Below are 11,958 nucleotides of genomic sequence, written 5' to 3'. Positions count from 1 at the left end.
ACCCTGCACAAAGTGCAGTATGATGATGAACTACGGTGATGTCACATGGTCCTCCTTAAATTTGCTGTGACATTATTTTGTGCACTGAAAAATGTCAAAGCAAGTGTTTGTGGTGAACTGTGAGGTTCGTTGCTTAGTGACCCCTCCCTGTTGAAATAAAGGTCATTGTCAGACTTGAGCTTCCCAAAAAGCTTTGAGGTGATAAGAGAACATCTCAGCAGGCAGAAAATGAAGATGGACACAGAGCTATAATGGGTTTTGACAAATGCGAAGTTGCAATTATGTCAAAACAAACCAAGGTTGCTTCCTTTAGCATTTATTTACAACAATTATAGGTTGTACATAATGATAGGCTAATCTAAGACAGTCAGATTCATCAGTAAATCATTGTGGTGGCACAGAGGCAAGAGAAAATATCCATACAGCAGTAGAAATAAATATATTTTGTGTGTACATAACTGGCTATAGACTCTAGCTTATATCACATTTCCAGTGTTGGGTTTGCAGCTCCTCTTCTTCAATCGGGGCTCTGAGGTCTTCTGCCCCTTAACACCAATTCTCCAAATTTTCTTTCAGTAGATATTTTGTTATTCAAAAGACAAGTTAACATAAATGGCACTGTGACTGAAAAAAAACAAGCTGCTAAAGATAAAAACAAGTGTGACAATATTGGTGCTCGGTTGCACCAGAAAGTGGACGTTCGTATATCCTCGCAGAACAGTTGGTGCTGGAAACTTGGTAACATAGTGACTATTTGCATTTTGTGCCCTGGCTATCATTCACTGCAACCAGTTTAGCTAGCTAGCAGTTAGCTAACTACCAGTTAGCAAGTTAGCTAGCCAAAACGGTGCAAACCGGAAAGTGTACACAGTTAATTCAAGGACGCGCAATTGTAGTATTCATTCCTGTCTAACGATTGACCGTGCAAACCATACTGCATCTCTTTTGTGGAGCAGTTTACACTCTGTCAGAGCAGGGTGATATGAAAAGGGATGGTGCAACACAGGTAATAAGATAGCTTATTAAAATATTATGAGACTGTACGGCTTGTGGTATTTTGTTTTCCCTAGGATGGCGAAGGCATGGCCTGCCCTACTCTGCCTCTTATTTACTGACCCTGGTATTCTTACCCTATCCAATCTCACTCCTCATGCCTGGACCTAACCAACCCAACCAACGAAGGCAACGAGTACCAGCCAATCAGAGGCAGAGTAATGCGGGTCATCACTTTGCAGTCCTAGAAAGAAAGAATTGGCGTCTGGCTCAGTTCTTTCAAAGATCAGTGTCAGGCTTGCTATTGGTCAATAGCGTAAATTCACGTGTCAAAGTTAAACTTAACGTGAAAGCATAAGGCAAATTTACTTACTCCAGGAGAGAGTCCACTGATGGCAGTGATTCCACTGAAATGAAGTGATTTAGGTCCGAGCCTTTAACAACATGTTCAGAAAAAGAAATATAAGCTGTTTTTAATACCTGTTTAGGATGTTATCACTCCATTAAATGGGCGTTATTAGTGGTTATCAGCCTCATAGACATGGGTTAGAAGGGGCCTGCTTCACCTACTAGTAGGTTCAAAAGACTTATCATGTAACCCTAACTCTAACCCTTATTCACATGGTAATGGTTGCCGTAAGCTTGGTCAGGACCCCTTGATGTCACTATTTAATGCTCTGGGATTCCCGTTGTGAAGTTTAACATAATAGCATTACTTGGTTGGGTTCAGGCAACAAAAGTACTTGGTAAAGTATAGGAGAAAATCATGTTTTGGGTTAAAATACTAACGTTTGTTAGTTAAGAACGGCATGCAAGGAACATAACTTATGTAGCAATCGTAACTTATAGTCAACTTTGACTTTTGGTGACTTTTTGTTGAACAGTGGTCTCCTGTGGGAAAGTCCTGGGTTTGTTTCTACTGGCCCTACTGTTACTTTATACCACGCCCAACCATTGGTGGTCTTCATCTTATAGCGCCGCGGCCGAGCAGTTTCTCTGAGTATCTGATATTTTTATGCAGATGGGTGATCCAGCTTACCAATAGATGATAACGGCCTACTGAGGTAGGGTAGGACCATATCACATCTATGGTAGTGATAAACGACTGACAATGCCCATTCAATTGGCTGATAACATTCAAAGCGGATGGTTTTTAATCACCCCAAACTGTATCATTAGCTAGATAGCCACATATGCACTGACTGTGCCCGGGAGTGTGTCTGTGTGAGTTTGCGCGCCTGCACTGTACTGTACACATGCTGTAACCTTTACCAAAATGATATTTACATGTGATTCAATTCCCAAGAAAATTGTGTATTTACAGAGAAATTCAACATCCAAACTCTTTCATCCTTCATTCAGAGCTATAATGTTGAGGCCACCAGAACCTCAGGCCCCGGCCTGCAGCGGAGTGGCCAGGGCTCGGATGTGGACGCTGGGCAGAGTGAACCAGGCTAAAGGAAGCTCTCGTCCGGCACTGTCGTCCTGGAACTTGATCTTAAGGTAGAAATCGCCAGTGTAGAGGAAGAGCAGGGCACCCACGCAGACAGAGTTTTCCTTGGGTTTAACCTGGTGATGACAAAGACCGCAGTATGAATCATGAGCAGCCACCTTTTCAGTTCAATATTCAGTTCCAAAATGAAGCTGACACACTGTCAGCCAGAGTGAAGCCAGCAGGGTGGTAGAGTAGGTTTGAAGCTGACTGTGTCACTTTGATGAAAAGGTACTGACAAGTGCAGCGTTTTCCTCCTTCAGTAACACACAGTAGTAATAATACAAAATATGTCTTCATAGGATAAGAGCGGAATAGAATTATTGATGAATACTGTACATTAATGACCGCGTGACAAAGTACTCCGGCCCCTACTGACCGTGTCAATATAGAAGGTGTTGGAGCCGATGAAGGTGACCGCGTCCTCCAGATTGTAGTTCTGGACTCCGTTCTGGAAGTCCTGATAGGGCACCACAGTCAGAGCCAGGGGGCCCACCGAGTTCTTGCTCCGATTGGTCAGTTGTACCTCCAGGGTGACAGCGTCACCCGCTTTACAGTCGGCAATGACATCGCAGTCACATGGCTTCCCATTCACCAACACATCTGGAAACAGAGCACAAAGAAAAAAGGGGATTAGCAGGCCCGGAGGGGACTCTTCTTTTGTCTAACACTAAAATGGAACTCTAAAAGAGTTTGGCAGGCGCAAGAATTAAGAACTGTCAAACCAACCGTTTAAATCTCATCCAAGGCCATTCACAGGATTCCCAACCAATCTCCATTTCATTTGTATTCATCAAAAGCCGACTCGACCATTAATGGGCTATCACGCTGTTTCTGATGGTAGGATCAATAGGCTTGGTTTGTCCTAAAATACATTTTATTGACATCACTGAAGAGTGCTGGAGCTGTGGGTATTAAACTGAATTCCCTCCTGTTAATCTCATGCATGACTAATTTCCTTTAAGAAAAAGACCGGAAGAGAACAATCCCTACATGACACACACACACACACACACACACACACACACACACACACACACACACACACACACACACACACACACACACACACACACACACACACACACACACACACACACACACACACACACACACACACACCACCCTGAAGTACATTCCTCTCTTCTCACGCAGCTATACCTCCCTCTCTCTCCTGTCACAACGCACACAAAAAAGACGGAGTGAGTTCAATTCAATTCCGCTATGGACGTGCGGCGAGTCACTCCTGATGTGGCCCCTATTTGGCCAAGGTGCAGAGGGAAACACGATGATTTGTTTTGAACACTGAGCTCAATGAGCTCAGTGAACTGGGCTCCTGGCGGGGTGAGGGGAAGACTGACTCCAAACATGGGAGATTCAGGGGAGCCCAGAGAGATCACCCGAGTAATGACTCCACCAAGAATAACGGTAGCCTACACACACACACGCACACACAGTTGTCATAGGCTTTCTAGTGTCACGCCCGCAGCTGTGATAAACACTGTGAGTCAGAGCGACTGAGCCTGTGTGACAGCCTGATGAAAGAGCCAAGCTGCGCGTGATCAGGCCCTGTTCCAGAACTAAATGACTTGAATGTGAAATTAGTGGGGGTGCGCTCGTAGCTACAGTACGGGCCGGCACAGCAATGGAAAACAGTATACGTTACAGGTCCTGAGTGTGGTCCCAGGTGAACAGATTACGCTGAAACACAGCTGGAAAAAGTTGTAAACAGTAGTAAGTGAAAACAGCAACAGTTTCCTTTATTGGCAATGGTTACTCAAAAGCATCCTATTTCTTCCAATTACATTCCAGGATTTATACGGTGTCCTCTCTCTCTCACAGAAAGGGTTCTAATTTCAGTTTTTGGACCAGAGTTCGCAATGTCCATCTCAGATCATCTAGATTATTTACAAAGAAAATAAGGCTAGGTCGATTCACATTCTAAACATTGTGCCAAACTATTATGAAATAAGGTCTCTGTCAGTGAGCTTGTTTGCTTGTTAACCACCGCTACGGAAAAACCCAGCACATAGACGCCACCTTAGGATACATGAAACAGGCTATTTACCACTTGTTTCTTAATATCATTTAGCAACAAAACTGTGACAACAAAACAACATTATGCTCGGAGGTAACAAGGAGGTTATGTCTGTCAGCCCGATTACAGAAAAACTACTTGGTCGATTTTCATGAAACTAGGTAGAAGGGTGTGGCACGGGCAACGGAAGAACCCCTTAGATTTTGGAGCAGATCCGAATGACGGAGCGAATAGACCAATTATTTTGAACTTTCGCTAAGATTTTGTGAGACAGGCTATTTGTGCTGCATTCGTGTGGTGTCGGCCTAATTGGAAAACGGAGTTCCCAACTGGGAAAATTCACACTGCATTAAGATTGTGAGACAGGGCATGCCTTGGCGAAGGTCTGCTCTCTCCGAGTGCCCTTCTAGTTTTCGTGTTGGTTTTGAGTGCTATGCATCCCCCACTGACCTGTAAAAAGCTGTTAGCAGTAGTAAGTGAATACAGCGCGTCGTTCCTTTTCAGCAACAGTTTGCATTATGAGTCAGTCCGGAATGACAATGTCATGCGCATAAGACTAATGCACATATGCTATTTAATTACTGGCTGGTGAATAGTCTAAGTTTCATCACAACAGTTTTTTTGTATGACATTATTATAATTTGTTATTGATTTAAAAATTTCAACTGGGGGTAAAACATATTAAACAGAGGATGCAGTGTATGCCTGATGAAAGAACGCCGCGCTGCGTTCGGTGCCGCTGGTGTGCCGATCTGTTGCGTACAGCGAGGGGTGTGGGTCTGGGGTAGGGGGGGGTAGGAAGACAGACAGACCATCCAGCAGGAGGACAGGTGTGAGAAAGCCCAGGGGAGGCTGGAGCTACAGGAGGGTGACATTCAGCTCCACGTCTGTATTAAAAACACACTTCACTCAACACAGGCAACCAGCAGCAGTCACAGAGGACCTCAGGGGAGCTTTGTCTTTTCTTTTTGAAAGAAAAAAATATCTCTCTACATTTGGAATGATGTATTAGCTTGCTGATTCCAGCCTTTATCAAGATGTCCGTAATTAGTCAGTACATGTTGTACTCCGCTGAATACATCCTTTTCAATATTTACTATACTTCTTTTTTTATGGAAGTATCAACTACGAGGTGTCCATAGCATTGAGTATTAAAACTGGTTGGGTCACGTCTTGTTAATATGTTTTTTATCAGAATTTTTTCAAATAAACAAATAAATAAAAAAACTATCTACGGTAATCTTAACCGGTAGTTTGTGGTAAGACAACATTAAACCCTGCTAAGATTTGAGAAGGTTGAATTTTTAATTAAGTGTTTATATTCCTTGTCAAAGTATGGTATAGCAAAATCTTGTGAAGTCAGTTAAAAAACTAAGGTGTTCAGGTAAACAAGCATCACAAATTACACCAAGCCTTATATATACGTATGTGAGCCATGAGATCGCAATATTGTGATTGAATATTGTACAGCATCCACGTTATTAGGTTATTCAAAGCTGCTGTATACAGCCATTCGTCAATTTTCAAGTCGCACATGATTGCAGTAACAGAGAAATAAAGCAACCCCAACAAAGAAAACTATTTTTTTCATTAAAAAAGATCAGTCTCTATGAATCAAAAGGTTTTTTGCAACCTGTTTTGTATATGGAGTTGAGTTGTGAACTGACGACGCTGCAATAAAAAAATCAATGATAAAAAAAAGATCAGTCTCTGCAGTCATTCATTAAAAATAAGAAGAGCTTATGTGAGATAGCAAGAACCTGTTGGGCCAAACTGATTGTGTTAACACCTGGCTGAGATCCAATCACAATGCAAGCAAGACCACCTCCAGACATAGTTTGGCTGATGCGATTCCATTCCTATAGCAGTGCATTCTGCATGCATAAACATGTGTTTGCAGATTGCATGTTAATGAAATGTGTAAATAAGGCCTTATTTTGCAATACACTTACTACTGTGTCAGGATAATAGTGGTATTATTCAGGTCTACCAGCCATTTCGCCTTATCCAGTACATAAAATCACTTTACAGAAGCTGCAGCTCTTTAATAAAGTCATACAGTTCTTTTATGTACGTGTATTGTGGGAAAGGGTAAAGTAAATTGGGTTAGCCATGTGGCTACATTAAATACATTAATTTTTTTGGATACCAATTTTATAAAACAAAAAGAAATTACATATTACGGCACACATTTATTTATTATTTTCTCGGCTCCTACTACGTGACCCCCGTCTGTGTGTGTAATGTAGAGCTTTTCCTGCATGCATCTACAACGTGTAACATTAGACAGCCAATCACAAACATTACTAGATCTTGTGAGAAGCCTGCTGCGTGCTTATTGGCTCACGGACGCTGATGAGATATACTAGCTGTTGGCTATAGTGGCAGTCTCTGCATGCAACATGAGCATGTCCATACAGAGTGATGCAACAGTATGTGTGCTGTATTTATGTATATGTATGCAATATGTTGTGTTGAATTCTTTAAACTGCAGATACTGTACGTTTGTTTAAGACAAATTTCCTTTGGGACAATAAATCTATCCATCTATCTATCCATCTATATCATCTGGTGATGACGTTTCATTGCATGTATAGTTGTTTTGTCGTTTTTTGTTGTACTTCAAACATCATTTCAATGGTCTCTTTCTGCTGTGAAGTGCATATGGAAACCTATGGATTTTTGGAAGACCTCTGGTGATGGTGCATTTACACCACCCATGCACAAACACACAGATATAACACAATCCTTTCATAGCCAGTGGCGCTGAGCATATAGTGACACCTTAGCATGTACTGTAGTTATATTTAGTTTGTTCAAAGTCTTGTTGCTAGGAGATGTGCAAATTATAGGTAGCCTACATTGGCTCTAAAACTGGAAATACATTCTTTCACATTAAAAAGCAAACAAAAGAGAATGGTTAGTCTGTAATGAGCTGATGAACTCCCACACACACGAGCCTCAGTCACACACACCCACAGCCTGAACATTTCTCTACTCGGTTATCCTGGATTGTGCATCAGCACCGAGGCAATCAACGGATTTAGATAACAAACATGTACCAGGAAAACAAGCAGTTGGAATAAAACGGTGGCCCACTCTAATGAGGAAAACTGCAACTGTGTTAAAAAGAAATATACATGGAATTGTATTTAATAATACTTTTTATCACAATTGTGGTAAATGAAAAAATGGTGAGATGAGATGGCACTAGCTCCTATTTATATTCAAGATTTAGACAACTCATGCATTACGTAACCTTCAAAACAAATAAACCAACCAAGAATGGAAACATCAAGGTTTCCGATTGGTTCTGGTTGTCTCGGGAGTCTCGGCAAACATCTTCGCATCTCACCAGAGAAGATGCTAAAGGCCATGACAAAACACTGCTTTTAAAAAGGCATGCGCACTGCGTTTCCTGTTGTGCAGAGCCTGGTGCTGTAGTGCTACGGCACCGATGCTTTCTAGTTTACATCCACAGTGCTTCTGGTAAATAGGTATGTGTCCCCTGATGTCGGAATAATTGATTAGCAGCCTTTCTAAATCTTTTATACTGTACCTTAAGAAAAGGTCCAGTAAAAAGAAGAGAAACAATGTATTACTGCAGATTGATTATCAGACTCGTAATATTTTGTCTCTGGGGCAACAAGTATGCACTCACGCTCATTGTTCTAATATTAGAGCCTTGCTGTAGGTGCATACTTATTAAAGCAAAACAATTGGCAGAATGTTCTTTTTTACTTCAAATGCATTGGTATTCCTTAATGGGTCTCTCCTCCTACCTTTTTCTTTCCTTTTCGCAGGGTCAGAATGTTCTTTTCTTAGATTTAGTGTCTTCCTTACTTCTTTTTTCTTGTTTTAGCACTTTGTCCTTATTTTTTTCTTTTGGAGGAATTGTACTGAGGTGTGATTTCCTTGACTTTGTTTTATTATTAATTGTATTATTAATTTTTTGGACTAGAGGCCTGTATTTGTGGTCTACAGTACAAAGAATCAAACAATGAAATTTGTTTAAATTCGTTAGTTAAAAAAATGTTAGTCTCGCTTTGCCAGACCTTCCTCCACAGCGCTGCAGAGGAAGGTCTGGCTAGTCCACACAGCATTCCGGGATGGGAGAAAAACGTGCTCTGGTTTATTGGCATTTCTTCAAACCAATCACAGTTGTCTTGGGCGGTGCTAAGTGCTGGACGGAGCAACGGTGCCTCTGCAAAATAGCCTCTAGAAGGAACTTGTTTTGGTGGAACGTGTACGTTCAAAAGTTGTTTTAGTCGTGCAACAGAAAACTCAGATTGGACACATAGTCTAGCTAGCTGTCTGGATTTACCCTGCAGAGATCTGAGGAGCAGAAATAAAGTGGAAGGTAATGTACATCCAGTGGAATTTCCGTCAGCAACGGAGCAATCCTGAAAGTGGAATGGCGTGGAAATAGACTAGAGAAATGTCAACTTGGCTAGTTTTCTACTTAAAAAAAGACCAGTTTATCTTTATGTTATATTAGCGCTATGTTTGAAATGACTAAATAGTAAAATATAATTCAAAAGTGGCATTACAATTCTTTAGAACAGCCGTTGGCTGGTAAGTGATGTCCGACCATGGTTTGACAGACTGGCGACCTCTAATGACACAGTGTGTATGTAGCTGCTAAAGCTAACGTTAGCTTCGAAACACTGACATGACAAGCTAGTTCCCAGCTCCAAAGCCTGGAGGTCTTAATTCAGAGATGTTAAGGTGAATATAAAACAATGCGACAGTATGATGTGCTTAAACGTTTAACTGAGAGTTTCTGACAATTCGGTCCACCAGCTGTCCGTCATTTACACTCGACAACGCCAGGCTACCTGTTAGCTACCTGCTAGCTACCTGCCTATCTAGCTGTTAGCTAACAGGTAGCTAGGCAGGATTGTTTATGCAGTTAAGATATTCACAAACTGAGCAGCCTGATTCCATTTAATCACTTTAAATGTCTTCTTTATGAAGCCATGTTTTCTAAATGTACATGTGCACTTTGACTTGTTTAACATTCTGTCATTGTTTTATGTGTGTACTGTGTATTGCAACTGTATATTGTAAATTAATTACTATGTTCAGTAATTTTATATGTATTGTAATTTAATGTGGCATGTAATCAGGGTGTCATTGGAAATGAGAACTTGCTCTCAACTGGCCCTCCATGAATAAATTAAGGTGAAATAAAAAAATTTAAAATCCTAAATGATATGGTGTTTCTTCTACACAAAACAAACATTAATTAAGTACAGCTGAGTACATTTGCTGCTGTTGGTTGTCATTACTATGAAAGCCCTGAGGGGGCAAGTGAGAAAAACAATTTTTCTAAGTCTGACCTGAATTGTTTTCTCTCCTTTGTTTATGACTTACCACAGGTGAAGGATAATGTTTCTAAGTGAGATAAAAAATTTTCATATGGGAACACAGGCCACAAGAGGCTGAAGTGCACCACTACCACAGGTTCTAAATAGGACTAAAAGAAGTCATGCTTTCTTCATGCACTTTAAAACACAAGGTCGGCTAGATATTGTGTGCTGGTAAGTTATACAACATTACTGTCGCATCTTTCTTTAGCTGGGGTGGAAGAAGCACTCAGATCCTTTCCTTAAGTAAAAGTACTAATGCCACACTGTAAAAATACTCTGTTACAAGTAAAAGTCCTGCATTGAAATTATTACTTAAGTAATAGTATGTAAGTATTATCTGGAAAATGTACTTAAAGTATTCAAACTAAAAGTACTCAATGTAGAAAAATCCAGTTCTGTCAACCAACTAAGTGTTTAACTGTCTAATCGTGTCAGCAAGAATTGTAGGCCGTTATATTGTTGGGTAGTTTAATTTATAATGGAACATCGTATTTTATAAACTACATGTGTTTGTGTGCAAAAATCTTAATTTGTAAAGTAACTACAGCTGTCAGATGAATGTGGTAGAGTAAAAAGTACAATTTTTCTCTTGAAATGTAATGGAGTAGAAACAGAAAGTGGCATGAAAGGTACCTCAAATTTGTACTTAAGTACAGTACTTAAGTAAATGTACTTAGTTACAGTCCACCACTGTTCGTTAGTCTAGAAGTGTATTTTAATGGGCGCTAATGCTTTTTGTCCTTTATTGAAACATGGGGTAGTGGTCAGGGTTGCCAGGTCCGTATAGCAAAACCAGCCCAACGAACAATAAAACCAGCAACCACCAGAACTCAAAACGTTCCCCTGCCAAAACATATTACACTAACCCTTACACTGCTTTAAAGTCCAACTGCATTACTGTAATTGACAAATATATTGTAATATTGACAATGTAACACCATAAATGTTTAGTGTGCCATCATTAAAAGCAGTTTTGCCTAAACAGTTATTTCACCTAGGTCCTAAATTTGCCTTGTGTTGTTAGATACAGTTTATCATGAATAAATAAAGCTCCGTGAACATTTAGAGCGATACACTGATGCACAAACTAGCCTGTTTTGTACTTTTGCTTTGATAGCTACAGTAGCTACGTTGCCAGTTGTTTACTCTGTTGTCCTCCGTCAGTAGTCCGCGAAAAATTCAACCCGCCGCAGCACTTCAAAAGTAGCCCGATTCAACGGGAAAACCGCAGACCTGGCAACCGTAGAAGTGGTGCACTTCAGCCTCCTGTGGCCAAAATGAGTATTACAACAAACACTATGAAAATGTATCCTGACCAATGCTTTTCTTTTCTTACTTGCTTCTTCCGTACATGACAGCCTGTCAAATAAATAGATGCTTAACATCGTAGCATTATTTAAAAGGGACACTGTTTTACTGTTTACTATAAAGTTACAATTAAATGAATACAGGAGTTTCTTCCCAGCCTGATGATGATATCAGCTGCAGGGAGGAGGAAAAGGGGGGAAAGCTGGAGAGGAGAATAGAAAATGAAGAGGTAAGTGAGATGCAGAGAAGCAGTTTGGCACGTTAGAAGAATTGTACTCATAAAAAAGGCCACAAAACACAGAATAGGGGTACGTCAGCAGGAAGGAGGATGAAGATTTGGAGGGAGAAATAGCACTGCGACAAAATACTGCTCCAACAAGTGCTGCACGAGCAACAGGTACACCGCAGCAGGAGAGTGTAAGAATGGTCTTGGGACTCCAGGAAGCTCATTCTAAATGCACCGATTTGTTGTGTCGTAACAGGTTCATTAATAAAGTGTAAGGGATGAGAGGAATTGATCTGTTTATTTAATTTCCTGCCCATGCTAACGTGCAGGTACAGCAAGTACAATGTGTCACGTAACACGTGTAGCTGGGTTTGGCCTTCACGTTAGCATGCACACGGCCCCGCACAGATAATGCTGGAGTCTGTAGAGCCGAAAACGCTGCGGCAGGCGTCGCCACAGCAACTGGGAGAGACACAGAGGCAACACCTCCCTCCTGTACAAAGAGTATGAAAAAGCCAGAGATCAAACT

General features: G+C 41.0%; 1 protein-coding gene across 4 annotated transcripts in view; it reads right to left on the bottom strand.

Annotated features, from left to right (window-relative positions):
* Window positions 1-247: 247 nt before the first annotated feature.
* The window catches only part of trappc9 (trafficking protein particle complex subunit 9), a 298,975-nt gene continuing 287,264 nt past the window's right edge, over window positions 248-11,958 (bottom strand). For all 4 annotated transcript variants that reach the window (XM_039820002.1, XM_039820003.1, XM_039820005.1 and 1 more), the window contains 2 exons: window positions 2,865-3,088; window positions 248-2,562 (listed from right to left, as the gene is read on the bottom strand). In XM_039820002.1, coding sequence (XP_039675936.1) covers window positions 2,383-2,562; window positions 2,865-3,088 — 404 coding nt within the window. In that variant the 3' untranslated portion in view covers window positions 248-2,382. The remainder of the gene's footprint in view (window positions 2,563-2,864; window positions 3,089-11,958) is intronic.

The sequence above is a fragment of the Perca fluviatilis genome, chromosome 13 (genome assembly GCF_010015445.1).
Source record: "Perca fluviatilis chromosome 13, GENO_Pfluv_1.0, whole genome shotgun sequence".
In the NCBI taxonomy this organism is placed as follows: domain Eukaryota; kingdom Metazoa; phylum Chordata; class Actinopteri; order Perciformes; family Percidae; genus Perca; species Perca fluviatilis.
The sequence above is the reverse complement of the archived record's forward strand: the minus strand, read 5'-3'. Positions and strand labels throughout refer to the sequence as shown.